Source organism: Pseudophryne corroboree, chromosome 1 (assembly GCF_028390025.1).
Source record: "Pseudophryne corroboree isolate aPseCor3 chromosome 1, aPseCor3.hap2, whole genome shotgun sequence".
Lineage (NCBI taxonomy): Eukaryota > Metazoa > Chordata > Amphibia > Anura > Myobatrachidae > Pseudophryne > Pseudophryne corroboree.
In genome coordinates, this window is record NC_086444.1 from 1059416216 (window position 1) to 1059433236 (window position 17021).

The 17021-nt window shown below is 45.1% G+C and overlaps 1 protein-coding gene across 1 annotated transcript in view; it reads left to right on the plus strand.

Moving 5' to 3' along the window:
- Positions 1–13347: 13347 nt before the first annotated feature.
- Positions 13348–17021, plus strand: part of KDR (kinase insert domain receptor) — a 47097-nt gene continuing 43423 nt past the window's right edge. The window contains exons 1-2 of the mRNA XM_063920917.1: positions 13348–13548; positions 14992–15064. Of these exons, the coding sequence (XP_063776987.1) occupies positions 13446–13548; positions 14992–15064 (176 nt within the window). The 5' untranslated portion in view covers positions 13348–13445. The remainder of the gene's footprint in view (positions 13549–14991; positions 15065–17021) is intronic.

Here is a 17021-nt window from a genome sequence, read left to right on the forward strand (position 1 = left end):
TCAGAAACTGTATGAAAATTTTTACAAGCAGTTCTGCTAACCTTTCGTTCGCACTTCTGCTAAGCTAAGATACACTCCCAGAGGGCGGCGGCCTAGAGTTTGCACTGCTGCTAAAAGCAGCTAGTGAGCGATCAACTCGGAATGAGGGCCATAATGTGCTGTTCAAAATACTGCCATATGCCCTTAACCACTTAAGTGAAAAATTGTCATTTTTGTTAATTATTGAATTAGGTTAACAACATTTATTTAAAATATATCCAATACTATTTTATTTAAAAATAAATAAATAAATAAATAAATTTTAAAAAATGGTCACAACATTGCAACCTTCAGTTTCCCGTCACGTGATCCTCCCTGCAGCCTCCGGGGGTTCCTAAGGGAAGGTGAGGGCTGTTTTTTTTAAACATTTCCCCAGCAGTTGCTAATATCTGCAGTTGCTGGATGGGGGTGCTGCAGGGCTGACCGATCAGCAGTGCGTCCCTCTGAGAGCGGCAAATGCAGGAAGCCTCTTTTCCTGTAGCCGCAGACTGATCTTTCTGACAGGTTGCATCAGATGCGATCATGTCAGGGAATGCCCAGCCTGATGTGGTCGCATCTGATGTGACCATGCCAGGCAAGTGGTTAAGAATATAATTTATCCCAAAATACCTCCTCATACCTTCCAATGGAACACCTGTTCCTTAAATCCTACCAGTGCCCCTCATAGTCTTAACTCTCTGCCCTCCCTCCTCATCTGTTCCCTGCGTTTTTTCTGCCACTCCCATGCTACTTCCCCTAAATGGTCGCTGAGTGTCACTCACTTTGCAAATAAATCCTGTCTGTATCCACCATCACAACACCATATGCGCAATAATCTCTCAACTGCTAAAAAATCGGGTTTGCGTCCACCCCTCAGTCAGCCTAAAGTCGTTTAGAGTGTACTAGGCACTAGAATTTGTGTTTTTGTTGCACAGGTATTGGTACGAATTCACAGATCAATCTCATCCATATGTGACGTGCAGCGCGGCTCACATGCATCGGACCTCAGTCTTTTACCTTTTTACACAGGTAAGAGTCACACACAAGCAGCTGCATGCAGTGCCAGCGCCAGTGTCTGTGGTACCCGTGCATTGATTTCCATATACTTTGGGGTTTAGTTATCAAGAAGCAGCGATAGTTATGTTGTATGTCACAGTGCACAATGGGAACATATTAATGACCGGATTACAGCATGTGAATGGCACCCATGCCTTCATACACCTATCCCTTTTGTGGCATATGGTGTGAAACAGCAATCACCATATATCACAGCAATAGAAAACAGTGGCGTGCGGTGAGGTCATTGGCTGGTGAGGCACTGCAGCCATAATGATCCGCAAAGTCCGGTGATGAAACTTACCGCCACTTGTGATGTCATTGAAGTAGGCTAACAGTGCCTGCCTACTTCTATTTTTTTATTTAAACATTTTAAAAAAAAATATTTGTTTTAGTTAGGTAGCCCGTGAGTTGAAATAGTTGGGGGATTTGGGATCAGAGTTAGGTACCCCTTTTTACACATTACGGCAGACAGCGTCCCTTTTTTACACATTACGACAGACAGCGTCCCCTTATTACACATTACGACAGACAGCGTCCCCTTATTACACATTACGGCAGACAGCGTCCCTTTTTTACACATTACGGCAGACAGCGTCCCCTTTTTTACACATTCCGGCAGACAGCGTCCCCTTTTTTACACATTACGGCAGACAGCGTCCCCTTATTACACATTACGGCAGACAGCGTCCCTTTTTTACACATTACGACAGACAGCGTCCCCTTTTTTACACATTACGCCAGACAACGTCCTCTTTTTACACATTACGGCAGACAGCGTCCTCTTTTTACACATTACGGCAGACAGCACCCCCCTTTTTACACATTACGACAGACAGCGTCCCCTTATTACACATTACGGCAGACAGCGCCCCCCTTTTTTACACATTACAGCAGACAGCGTCTCCTTTTTTATTTTTCTTACACATTACATCACAGTGTGTGTGTGTGTGTGTGCGCGTGTGTGTGTGTATGTGTGGTACTCGCCTTGGGGGGCCACAATCCACGTCCACACGACGCATATCCTGGCAGCTGCTGCGATGCTGCGGAGCCGCGGAAGACAGACAGCGGCAACAGGGAGCTCGTCTCAGGGGCTGAGCAGGGACGGCGGCGGCGGGACTCGGGGACGGCGGCTGCGGACCTCGGGGACGGCGGCGGCGGAGGGACAAGGGGAAGACTTGGCCTCCGGGACAGCTCCCCTCCCGCTCTCCTGATTCCGGCCTGACAGCTGACAGGCAGCCAGCAGCTTCCTGCTCCACCGCTGCTGCTGGTCAGTGTTAGCTACAGGGGCGTGCTATGGGTTGAAAGCACGCCCCTGCCAGTCCCCTGTCAAAGCGGCACTTCCACTAAGTACCGCTTCAGCTGCATTTTTGAATGGGCTTTTACAGCCCAATTCTTGGTGCCGCCTCCCCGCTTCCTGCCCTCTGCACTGACAGCGGGAGGCACTGACAGCGGTGCCTCCTAAACTCAATTAAAAAGAATATTTACACACAAAGAAGCATTAAAATAATATAAAGCCTAATGCATATACTTATGACACAGAATATGTGTCATAAGTATTTTCTTTATATTATTTTAATGATTATGACAGGGGAGGCACTGCCTTCCCTGCCTCCCCTGACTGCACGTCATTGATAGAAAACTATTGACACTTTTTATCAATAAATACCCCCACTCATAGTCCCTTGACCTTGTCTTCACCCACCACTGTGATCCAACTGACTTCTCCAACTCACCCTTCCCCCCTCTGACCACCATTTACTCTTTTTTACTCTCTCATTTCCTCCTCTCGTCCCGATGCCCTGAACCAATGTCACCAGACGCAATCTCAGGTCTCTTGACCCTGCTATCTTATCTTCCCTCAATACTCTCCTTTCTTCTCTATCCACCATGGCCTGCCCCAACCATGCAGCCTCCTTCTATAACTCCATCATCACCTCCACACTCGATTCTGTAGCCCCCATTTCCTCTGTCCCTCTCCACGCCAAACTGACCTGGCTCCTGCAAAAATGCTAGACACACTGACGAGCGCCGCTGGAGCAAATCTCTAGTGGACTTCTTCCATTTCAAGTTTATTTTCTTTTGATACAGTTCTGCTCTTTCCCACGCCAAGCAATCCTTTTTCCAATCACTCATCTCTTCTCAGTCCTCCAACCCCCGCCACCTCTTTGATACTTTTAACACTCTCCTTCACCCTCCCTATCCTCCCCTCCAATCCTCCCTTACTACCAGTGACTTTTCCACCATTCACCTCCAAAAGTGAGACAATTCAAAACACAATCTCCTCCCGTCTCCCCTCAGCAGCCCTGTCGCCTCCACCATCCTCTTGCTCCAGCTATTCCACCTTGTGCTCCTTCTGCACCAACACAGACAAGGAAGTCCACTCCCTTATTTTACCCTGGACCCCCCCCCCCTCGCCTCCTCCACTCCCTCTTCCCCACTTCCTGCTCCCATCTTGCTCACCTTTTCAACCTATCACTCTCTACCATCTCTCCCTCGCCATTCAAAAATGCTCTAGCTAACGCCTCATCTATCTTCTCCTATTCGCCACCAAACTACTTGAGCAGCTGGTATACAGCCGTCTCACCAGCTACATCTCTGACATCTCCATTCTTGATGCTCTTGAATCTGGCTTTCACCCACTCCACTCCACTGAAACTGCCCTGGTCAAAGCACCAATGACATGCTTTCGGCCAGATCCAGGGGTCACTTCACTCTGGTCAACCTCCTAGACCTCTCTGCTGTCTTCGACACTGTGAATCATCCTCTTCTCCTCCGCACCCTCCAGACCATTGGCCTCTCTAGCACTGTTCTTGCCTGGTTCACCTTTTACCTCGCCAACCACTCCTTCTCAATGTCAGCTTCCGACTCCACCTAACCCCCATCTATCCTTCCCATCGGTGTCCCCCAGAGTTCTGTCCTTGGCCCCCTTCTCTTCTCCCTGTACACATTTTCCCTGGGTGCACGCATAAGCTCCTTCTGCCTTCAATACCACCTAAATGCCAAGGATATACAACTATACCTCTCCTCTCCTGACCTCTCCACCTCCGTCTTCTGTCGGGTATCCAGCTGCCTCTCCGCCATCTCCTCCTGGATGTCTGAGCACTCCCTGAAGCTCAACATGTACAAAAAACTGAACTCATCATCTTTACCCCATCCAGAGTCTCCATCTCTCTCTTCTCTGCCCCCCACGTCCAGTCTCACATCAGACCATTGTTCTCCCAGAGTGTGAATAAACTTATTATCCACTCACTGGTCATCTCATGGATCGACTATTGCAACATTCTCCTAACTGGCCTCCCACGCTACCATCTCACTCCACTGTGATCTGTTCTCAACTCCGCAGCTAGACTTATCTGTCTCTCCCGCATTTCTTGTAACTGCTTAGGACCTGCAAAGGTCTTAATAGTGCCCTATGCAGGATGCAAGGAATGATATACAGAGAGAATTTGGGGACCTTCCTACTATACACCAGATGCTTTTTTTCTTTCAAAAATCTACTGGGGTTTAAAGAGGAAATCCGCAGTGCACATGTGCAGAATGGGTTTGCTCCATCTGTTCCAGCCCCATAGCAGTGATGCAGTGGTCTGTGAACATCAACATCACTGCTACATGCACTCTGACCTCCCCACGTGGCCCTTAACTGCACTGCTGATCTCCCACAGGCCCCTACTCTGCAACACAATGTCAGTGATTTAGGGGTCTATTTACTAAACCTTGACTGGAGATAAAGTGCACGGAGATAAAGTACCAGCCAATCGGCTCCGAACTGTCATTTTTCAAACACAGCCTGTGGCACGGCAGTTAGGAGCTGATTGGCTGGTACTTTATCTACGCTGACTTTATCTCCATCCAAGGCTTAGTAAATAGACCCCTTAGTCACTCAATGCATTAGTGGTGTCATCCTTTTTACTTTGCGCTATCTCAATCCTCGAGAGGACGGAGTAGTGCAGTCGGTTGTATGTGTACAATGTAAAACACACAGTCCAGTTCTACTTGACATAATATGAATTGTGGGCACAATATGGTCACTTATAAGTGCAGTCATAGAGTTGGCTGATATGATGATACTGGGTAGAGCGGACGACAGGATTATATGAAAATTGTGCCCTTGTGTGAACCCCCCCCAATCCCGCCCCAAATGGCACATAGAGTGCTCCTATACTTCCCCTGGGTGCACAAACTAATAAAATGTGCTGCAAAGGCTCTCTGATGTGTTACGATTATGGCAGTGGTTCCCAATTTTTCTTGATTCATGGCACCCTAATGTATCAGCATTTTTTAAAGGCACCCCTAGGCTAAAAGTTTTTTATTGATATATTTGTAAAACAATATGAAATGAAGTAAATTGTGCCTACCTGTCATCCTTAGGGTCAGGTATGTGGTAGTGTACAGAGTTATGCTACTAATTGTCCATATGATAGCCGCCTATTTTTGACCTTAAATAATTTGTTTTGATTCTTGACCACAGGAAGCAGTCAGGATCCTGGCTGTCGGTATTCCAGCAGTCAGAATACCAACGCCGCTGGTGTGTACAGTCACTCTGCTAGACCACCGTCAGTTGTACTCACATATTCCAACCATGCACCAGTTGTTCAATCACTGTGGCTGCTATTGAGCTTTCTGTGTTTTGCGCCACTGGTATTATAAGTCATATTAGTCCTTTTGGTAGAATTAGGAGGCTGCCAGTCTGGGCCATACTGATAGATTCCCTGTCCTTACTCCCTTAGATGGCCTTCACAAAATTACTGTTCTTTAGTATCTTCAAGTAAGTTCTTGTAGACTTTGATGACAACACATCAGTAGCAGCCAATAGCCATTCTTTAGATATATGCCCTGCTTGGCAGGCTCAGTTAAGTGACATATCATTCACCATTACATGTAGTCAAGGTGTAACCAGGGACCACCTAAGCATAGGGTCCTATTATATATATTAATGGCCAACCAGGGTCTGTCATACAACAAATGGGAAAAAGTGCATATTTGTAAGAAACAAAGGTCATGCAGGTCAGTTTAGTTTCATAAAGGGGTTGATCACATCACATCCTTACATTCCGTTTCTGAGAACCAGATTTACAGAACTTGATCATAGAACTGTGTAGAAAACATAGGAGAGGGAGTAGTGGTGACGTGCACTCAACAGTGTGACATCAGATTGTCATCACTGGCTCCTCTACGCAAACACAGCCCTGTAGTGCTCTTACTGCTTGCAGCTGAAGGGTACTGAGTGATAGTACTCTAGTTATACCACTAAAAAGAGTGTGTTGAGTATAGTACTGATGTTCTGACTTGATAGTGACAGGGAAGAAGTAAGGTAAGTGTCCCTAATAAGTGTCACTGTTGGTTCCTCTGCAGTCATGCAGAATGCATCTTTCATGTGTGTCAAGTGTCAATAGAATTTGATGACAATACTAGCCAGCAGAATGTGGGTGTTCAAAAGCAGCTGTCTCACGTCTCAGCATCAGACACAGAGGATGAGAACAATGTAAGGTATATGGCTAGTGGATTGTGTGGTCTGCCTTCTGTGGATGTAATCCATGCAGCTTCTCATGATAATAAGGTAATATTGGGTACAAGTAAGTCACATTATTAGTGGGTTTTTTTGTGTTTAATTACATTATGTTGCCTGTGCATAATAGAGCCTTCTGTACCTTATGCAGGGCCAGCAACAGAAATCTTGGGGCCCCAAACAATATCATCTCTGGGGGCCCCCTACACCCTCAACTCCCCCCCTCAATATGTACTACATATATAAATATATGTTTGTGTTGAAAATTAATTAACTTTTAATTAATTTGTAGGTGGCCCGAAGTGCATTCAGCCAGACCCGGACCTAACCAATTTGATGCCCTAGGCAAGATTTTGTCTGGTGCCCGCTAGCACCGCCACTAGTTTCACCTCTGACACAGCACCCCTCTCCAAGCACAGCACCCATCACCCAGCACACTTTATCCTACACACAGCTCCCCCAGCACACTTTATCCTACACACAGCTCCCCCCCAGCACACTTTATCCTACACACAGCTCTCCCCCCAGCACACTTTATCCTACACACAGCTCTCCCCCCAGCACACTTTATCCTACACACAGCTCCCCCCAGCACACTTTATCCTACACACAGCTCCCCCCCAGCACACTTTATCCTACACACAGCTCTCCCCCCAGCACACTTTATCCTACACACAGCGCTCCCCCCAGCACACTTTATGCTACACACAGCTCTCCCCCCCAGCACACTTTATCCTTCACACAGCTCTCCCCCCAGCACACTTTATCCTACACACAGCTATCCCCCCCAGCACACTTTATCCTACACACAGCTCTCCCCCCCAGCAAACTTTATCCTACACACAGCTCTCCCCCCCAGCACACTTTATCCTACACACAGCTCTCACCCCAGGACATTTTATCGGTGGCACTGTGCACATCTTCCCTGCCCCCCCCCCCACCACCACCACCACATGCAGCTCTTAACTACCTTTTTATTTTGTTCCCCCATTGATAGTCACTGTCGGCGTAGGTGGCATCACGTCGTCTCATTCCCGCCACTGCGGCCAGCACCAGCAGCAGGGGGTCTTGCGGAGGCGGGCCAAAGGAGTTTGTGCAGCGCTGCTCGCCCGCCCCTTTATAATGTGGGAGACAGCAGGCGGGGACAACAGCACTGTGCAGAGTATAGTGGACGGGCAAAGTGGGCTGGAGGTGCGGAGGGGGAGAAAGCATAAGGAGAGGTGCTGAACCAGCTGGAACATCTCCTGTCCTGTTACGTCCTGCAGCCAGCCACAGCATACTGTAATGAGTCAATTTGACTTATTATCAGTACTGCTGACATTGCCGCTTCATCGCACCGCACCTCTGCCACGTATCTCCACCTGATCCAGCAGGGTCCGGCAGCTGTGTTGCTGCCCTGCCTGCTGCATGGATCACACAGCATTCTTACGCGCTGCCTACACATTTTGTGTACCCCTGATGCTTGGGGCCCCCCTGATCCTCGGGGCCCCATACGGGTGTCCCCTTTGACCCCCCCTGTCGCCGGGCCTGACCTTATGCAAAAAACACATTATTTCTTATTGAAATTACTGCATATCAGAAGATTTGTGATTTTTTGTGCAGCGCAAAAGCTCCACAACATCAATAAATATGTATAAGCAATAATTAAAGCAAAGGGGGCAGTTCACATAGGGATGGAAACTTTTCATTGTTAACTTTCTACTTAGTTTCAAGGGCTAATGGGGGTCATTCCGAGTTGTTCGCTCGCTAGCAGTTTTTAGCAGCTGTGCAAACGCTAAGCCGCCGCCCTCTGGGAGTGTGTTTTAGCTTAGCAGAAGTGCATACGAAAGGATCGCAGAGTGGCTACAAAAATTTTTTGTGCAGTTTCAGAGTAGCTTCAGACCTACTCAGCGCTTGCGATCACTTCAGACTATTCAGTTCCTGTTTTGATGTCACGAACACGCCCTGCGTTCGCCCAGCCACGCCTGCGTTTTTCCTGGCACGCCTGCGTTTTTTAGAACATTCCCTGAAAACGGTCAGTTGACACCCAGAAACGCCCTCTTCCTGTCAATCACTCTGCGGCCAGCAGTGCGACTGAAATGCTTTGCTAGACCTTGTGTGAAACTACGTCCTTCGTTGTAATAGTACGACGCGCATGCGCATTGCGCCGCATACGCATGCGCAGAAGTGCCTTTTTTTTGCCTGATCTCTGATCTTGAACGAAAATAGCTAGCGATCAACTCGGAATGACCCTCATTAGTACTACTAATATGGGATGCACCGTTTTGCGTACAGGTAAATGTTAAGGATAAACAGGCCCCCTACTGGACAAAAATGGTGTTGCATTCTTAGTGAACATTAGCCCTCATTCCGAGTTGTTCGCTCGCTAGCTGCTTTTAGCAGCATTGCACACGCTAAGCCGCCGCCCTCTGGGAGTGTATTTTAGCATAGCAGAATTGTGAACGAAAGATTAGCAGAATTGCGAATAGAAATTTCTTAGCAGTTTCTGAGTAGCTCGAGACTTACTCAGCCATTGCGATCAGTTCAGTCAGTTTCGTTCCAGGTTTGATGTCACAAACACACCCAGCGTTCGCCCAGACACTCCCCCGTTTCTTCAGACACTCCCGCGTTTTTCCCATAAACGCCAGCGTTTTTTCGCACATGCCCAGAAAACGGCAAGTTTCCGCCCAGAAACACCCACTTCCTTTCAATCACAGTACGATCACCAGAACGATGAAAAATCCTCATTATGCCGTGAGTAAAATACCTAACTTTTGAGTAAAATAACTAAGCGCATGCGCTCTGTGAACCTTGCGCATGCGCAGTAAGCGACTAATCGCAGTATAGCGAAAATCGTCAACGAGCGAACAACTCGGAATGACCCCCATTTTTCGGAATCATACAGGAAATCACTTTTCCCATTTAAATTCACCATTGTTACATCTGTAGCTTCTGATATATTTATTCTGCCTATTTCCATTATATATAAGCAAATTCAACATATTATGTACCCAGTATAACAGGAACTTCATTTCTCCAAAGTTTCATAGCATTATGAGCCTGTATGGGCAAATGCAGGATTTCTAGAGTGAGGTGTGTCTAAATGTTTGATTTTACAGCGATTGTCGCCAGCTCATGAAGGATGCATAATTTGCATGTAACAAACTATGGGGCAGATGTATTAACCTGGAGAAGGCATAAGGAAGTGATAAACCAGTGATATGTGCAAGGTGATAAAACGCACCAGCCAATCAGTTCCAATATGTAAATGAACAGTTAGGATATGATTGGCTGGTGCCTTTATTACCTTGCACATATCACTGGTTTATCACTTCCTTATGCCTTCTCCAGGTTAATACATCTGCCCCTATGTTCCTCAAACAAAGGGCAGTTTATGTAATACAGTACTACAGACATATGCAGGCCCAATGATCAGGGTAAGCCACTTACCAGATTCTCTCCCTGGTGCGATGATTGAGCACTCAGATCTACAGACAATCTGCTGCCACAGTGGGGGTGGGGGGGGGCAGTTAGGAGGTTCTTGCACTCACTGCAGAGCTGGTTGAATAGACACGTCTATTTACGGAGATAGAGGGACTGGAGGCATGCCAGCAGCTCACTGAATGCTGGCCATGCCCCCATAGTGACGAGAACGGGGGCCGTGGCTCGCGATCGGGGCATTGCCGCAAGGCCATGCCCTTTCTTCGAAGCCACGCCCCTTTTCTGTAGCCATGCCCACTTTTCAGCAGCGGGTGCGGCTTGGTCGCGCATGAAATCCCACTTCCACATTCTCTAAAGATGGGAGGTATGCCACTGCAGTGCAATATGTCTTTGCCAAGGTGCAAATTACTCCTATTACTGCTTTTTTTATTTTATTTGCTCTGAATTTGCCCTGCTGTATGTGTCTTGCTGAGGGTGTGGATCAGATATAGTTAATAGGGCAACCCAAATGGTCGACATGCAAAAGGTTGACAGTGTGGAAAGGTCAACAGGGTGCTAAGGTCGACATGAAATAGATAGATTGTAAAAAGGTTGACAGGGTGAAAAGGTCGACATAGAAATGGTTGACACAAAAAAGTCGACACACTTTTTTGTTTTCTTGGGTGCTTTGACACTTTTCTGCATCAAAAAAAGCCACATTAGTGTACTGCGTCCCCTCTAGGGAGGCCAATCCCGGGCCGTTTTTTCAATCCCGGGATTCAGGATTGAAAAACGGTCAATCCCGGGATCCCGGGATTGCAGTAGGGTTGTTCTGGGAGCAGGTTGTAGGGAGCAGCGCTGGAGGGAGGGTGTAGGTAGTGGTGCGGGAGGTAGGGAGGGTGTAGGTAGTGGTGCGGGAGGTAGGGAGGGTGTGGGTAGCGGTGCGGGAGGTAGGGAGGAGGTAGGTAGCAGTGCGGGAGGGTGGGTGTAGGTAGTGGTGCGGGAGGGAGGATGTAGGTAGCGGGGCGGAAGGGTTGGTAGCGGCGCGAGAGGGAGGGTGGGTGTAAGTAATACTACTTACTATTAGGCGGGCAGCCGCGGCAGCCATGGACTCACTGAACGCGGGAGCATTTCAAATGAAGCGCCGGCCGCCAGCCAACCAGAGCTGGCGGACCAGCAGCCAATCAGGGAAGCGGTCGCAGCAGTGGCTCCTGATTGGCTGCCGCTGCTGCGGCAGCTTCCCTGATTGGCTGCCGAGCCGCCAGCTCTGATTGGCTGGCGGCCGGCGCTACATTTGAAGTGCTGCCGCGTTCAGCTTGTCCATGGCTGCCGCGGCCGCCCGCCTAATAGTAAGTGTCATTACTTACACCCACCCTCCCGCACATGCGCACTGTGATCCCTTGAATCCCGGGATTGGAAGCTCCAATCCCGGGATTCAAATCCTGGCATTTTTGGGCCCAAATCCCGGGATCGCGCCGATCCCGATCCCGGGATTGGCCTCCCTAGTCCACTCACATGGCGAGCAAAGCAAGGTTACTATTCCTTATCGTAGTTCACGTAGATGGTAAAGTATGAAAAAATCTAAAAATAAAAATGGTTAAAAAAAAAATGCAAAAAATTATGTCGACCATATGTGTGTTGACCATTAGCATGTCCACATTTTGAACCGGTCGACCTTTTGTACTGTTTACCTTTTGACATGTCAACGTTTTGACCATGTCGGCCTTTTGACCATGTCGGCCGAATGCATGTTGACCATTAGTGCCCTACCTATTGACTGTCTACCTTTTGATTGATGACCTATAGACAGAGCTGGCCCTAACCAATATGATGCCCTAGGCAAGATTTTGGCTGGTGCCCCCTAGCACCACCACTAGTTCCGCCTCTGACCCTGCACCTCTTTCCCAGCACCATCACCCCTCACCCATAACAGTCCTTATTTTGGTGTTTGTACCCCCTATATTTTAAATAGGAACAGTTCGCTTATTTGGCGCACAGCCCAAAAAGGGGTGTGTTTTTGCTGGCAAGGGGCATGGCCACACAATAGTAACCCCAACTCAAATTACGCCACACAGTACAGCAACTTTATTCACATTTGATCATGCAATAGTGTCCATTATTCACATTACATCCCACAGTAGTATTAACATTATTAATGCCCTTATACACATAATGACACACATAGTGCCCCCTACACATTTGCTGCACATTATTAGTGCCCCTATACACATAATGACACACATACAGTAGTACTCTGTTACACATATGCCACACATTATTAATGCCCTTATACACATAATGACACACATAGTGTCCCTTACACATATGTTGCATATTATTAAATCATTTTTACATGACACACATAATGCTCCTTACACATATTCCGAACACTACTGCACAACCAACCCACTCACATGCACACAGCACTCACACTGCCACTAACACTGTGACCTCTGCTTCTGCTTGGATACAGATGTGTCCTCATAAATCTTGCCTCAATGCTAACATCGGGCACCTTTTTTTTATGAAAATGCATCTTATTTGCATTGCTATGTGGCTAGGATGCACAAGCAGCTTCTGCTGATTAAACTGATATGCAGCATGCCTATATACTGTGTGAGACTGTGGCTGTATCTGCATATGAAATGCTACACAAAGAATATAGGCATGCCGCATATCATTTTAATCAGCAGAAGCTGCTGATGCCCCTAGGCATATCAAATGCCCTAGGCAATTGCCTAGTTTGCCTATGCCTATGGCCGGCTCTGCCTATAGACTGGATTCCTATTCTGTAATGTCTATGGAACACTACATTGCTCCACAACAGGTCAACCACAAAACTATTATTACTGCGTAGACCTGAATGTCAATGATATGTTGTATTTGTTTTATGCTTCACTTATTCTTTAAACGTCTAATTTTACAACGCACACTAAGCAGCTTTTATCTTTTGTTACAAGGTATAATTTAAAGTTGGTTATGTTTTGTTGTTTTACATGAAAGAACTGTTGTCATAAGATGTGGGAATTAAGTGGTTTTGACAATGTAGATAGTAATACACACACACAATAATAAAGTTCTCACACACAGAGTTTAAATAAATGTATATAAAAGAAGGGAATTAAATAACAAAACATGATTAAAAATAAAGAGATTTAGTACAAGCCAATCAAGTAATTTCCCCCAGCAGAACCATGACACTGATTGCCAGGGTAAGCTTGCTGAGTGTCATTCAGAAGTTCCGAAAAGTAACTTGTAAGCTGCTCTGTGTCAGTGGTCCTTCCTGTGGGCGTGGCCTAGAGTTAGGAGAACAGGGCAGTGCTAGTGCTGCCCCCGCTGCATCATACACACTAGCGCCTGCAGCAGTGGTGGAGGAGACCCCGCTCTGTACATGGCATGTTTCACTAGCATCTCTGTGTATGATCGCGGTACTGCCACATAGGAACACTGCAGTGGGAGCTCAATGCTTCTGGTGATTACCTCCAGGGAGATTTTTCATCCAAAGCAGAGTATGGGGACCGCACTTATACTGGGTGTATTCCTGCAGCTCTGCCTGGCAGCAACAGGTGAGAGCCGATAAGCAGTCTGTGCAATGCTTTATATACAGAAATACAGGGGTGGTATCACCAGCCTCAAAGTTTTCTCAGGTTGCCAACCAAAGCATATAGTAGTTTGTGAAATATCATGGCATAAGCATGTTGATATTATTCCACTTATTCATTATTTAAACTGAGAAATAAATGGATGAACTAATGACAATTGGAATCTTTACTGTATATTAATAGTAATAGCATTCTTGTCTAGGGGAGGCAGCTACAGGGAGAAAATGGAGTATTAAACTTGTTTTATCTCAGTCAAAATCATGCTATTTTATTTTACTTATGCATATTGTAATCTCCATATAGAGTTGTATGAATGAATGGGTGTCATTACATTTTGTTGGCAGCTAAACACCAATGTATCTGCTTGTCAATTAACTTAAAACTACACTATTCACCCCCTTGAAAACAATCATGTTTCATAAATACCTTTATTATATGTGTTTCCAGTAAAATATGGCCCTAAATACTGTAAAAAATAGTACATGTGCATTTACTACCCATTATCAGGTATATAACCATTTCCTAACCTAAGTTTGAAAATACAAACAATTTTCTATATATTCAATAATAGGCATCCAGATTGCCCTTAGGAGCTGCTAGTTTTAGTAATTTTAAATTACGCTGGTTGTAAATACATAGGTGCTTAATACAATTATACACTAATTTTGAAAACCATTAGTGCCCAATACCATCAGAGAAAATCATTCTCTGCAGTTTTGAAATTAATTTCCTAACCTCACTTATGTTCCTGATGGACCTGTGGAATATGTGACAGTAATTTGTCTTTGTACGTGTTTTCCTCTGTATCCCATGATGATGATGATGATGTGTAATGCATTGTATTGTTATGCCATAGACCCCCGGTGTGTTATGCAATATTACTGGAAGAAGTGTCTAGAAAGTACAATCTGGTCACATCACTTTTAAAAAAATAAAAAAAAAGTACAGAGGAAGGGTGTTGGGAAGCAATAAGCTGTGACAGGATAAAATATCGTTATTTGCTGTCTCGTTATGGCAATAAATCCAGATTAGGTTTTTAGAGAGTTCACATGTGTGAAATACAGTATACACTAAGTTTATTATATATTACAAGTATTTTAGTATTGTTCCAATCTCCAAAGCATTTTAGATCACGATAAAGGCTTACTTATAGTGTATCAGTATCAAACATCCTTTTCAAAGACCTTGAAGCTGGACTGGCTAAAATAACAGGAACTCCACCCAAGACTATTGAATTGACCTGCTTTGCATTTTACCCCTGGACCATCTGCACAATCTTCCTGTTATGATAAAATGTGTTTTTAAAGTATACAGAGAAGAAGTAGCTTTGTAATTACAAGCATGTATAAGGCTATTTGTAATATATTTATGTTTCTATTATACCATGTCATTTTTGCTTCTTTGCAGATAAACCAAAATTAAGTTCTAAGAATGATAAGATTCTCATAGCTTCAAACTGTACACTAAATATTACATGCAGGTACAGTATGCTAACATTACTCCCTATGCGCATGTTTAGGAATGGTTTTCTTTTTAGAATAAAGTGTAATGTGTCATTCATTCTTGTTTATGTAGCATTATTGTTTTTCATTATACTTTATTTGGGAAATAAGAACTTGAACAGAATCTTGTTTGGTGGAAAGAGCAAATATAATGTACAGTATACCATGCTAATAGTTATCTGATGTCTCTAAGCCAACGTCAGTAAATACTTAATGTCATTTTATTTCTTCTTTTTGTAAATGCAAAGTTGCTATACTGTATGATGATGGGTAGTGAAATCATTATATGTTGTGACTAGTAAAGGTGCTTTATGCTTATGGCTAGTGAAATCATTATATGTTGGTGACTAGTTAAATTGTTTCATGTTGGTAACTAGTAAAGTCGCTACTTGTCATAGGCTAGCAGAGTTGCTATATATTAGTAGTTATTAATGTTGCTATATGTTGGTGGCTAGTGAAGTAAGTAATTATATGTTGGTGAATAGTACATTTTTTGGTGTCTACTAAAGTCATAATATGATAGTGGAAAATTAAGTCATAATTCAGTTTGTTGGTTATTAAAGTCATCATATGTTAGTGGCTAGGAAGGTATTTAGATATTGGTTACTAGTAAAGGTGTTATATGGTGGTAGATAGTAACGTCATAATATCTTGGTGGCTGGTAAAGTTAATGTACTGTAAGTTGGTGGCAAGTAGAGTCATAATATGTTGATGGCTAGTGAAGTAATTACAAGTTGATGGTAGTAAAGTTGCTATACTGTATGTTGGTGGCTAGTAAAGTAATTATTTGTTGGAGGCTAGTAAAGTCATAATATGTTAGTGGCTAGTAAAGCAATATGTTGGTTGCTTGTAAAGCGTTTATATGTTGGTGGTTAATATTGGTGAAGATCAGTGAACTCAGCTACTGCAAGACATCCCAGAGCTAGGAGATCGCTCACTATCTGTGTGTACTTTGTGGTTTTCCTTATATGATTCTCTCGCTCACATTTATGAATTATTCTATTTCTTCTACAGCCATAGGAATAAATAAACTTATACATAGCAGAGATACATCTGTTCCTATATCTGTACTTGCTAGCCAGTAGTGATGAGCGGGTTCGGTTTCTCGGAAACCGAACCCCCCCGAACTTCACCCTTTTTACACGGGTCCGAGGCAGGTTCGAACCTTCCCGCCTTGCTCGGCTAACCCGAGCGCGCCCGAACGTCATCATCCCGCTGTCGGATTCTCGCGAGATTCGGATTCTATATAAGCAGCCGCGCGTCGCCGCCATTTTCACTCGTGCATTGGAGATGATAGGGAGAGGACGTGGCTGGCATCCTCTCCGTTTATTGTTGAAGTTGATTGGTTTATTGCTTAATTGTGGGGAGGACTGGGGAGCAGCTGTTAGGAGGAGTACAGTGCAGAGTTTTGCTGATAAGTGACCACCAGTTTTTATCCGTTCTCTGCCTGAAAAAAACGCTCCATACCATATCTGTGCTCAGTGTGCTGCATAATATATCTGTGCTGATTGCTCACACTGCTTAATTGTGGGGACTGGGGAGCAGCTATAGCAGGAGTACAGTGCAGAGTTTTGCTGACAGTGACCACCAGTATACGTTGTCTGCCTGAAAAACACTCCATATCTGTGCTCAGTGTGCTTCTTTATTGTGGGGACTGGGGACCACCAGTATAATTAATATTATATAGGAGGAGTACAGTGCAGAGTGCACTGCTGTACCTACCTCTGTGTCGTCATCCATTAAGTATACTATCCATCTACATTCTATACCTGTGGTGCATTTTAGTTTTGCAGTTTGCTGACACAGTGTCCACCAGTATACTATATATAGCAGTACGGTAGGCCACTGCTGTACCTACCTCTGTGTCGTCATCCATTAAGTATACTATCCAATATCCATCTACATTCTATACCTGTGGTGCATTTTAGTTTTGCA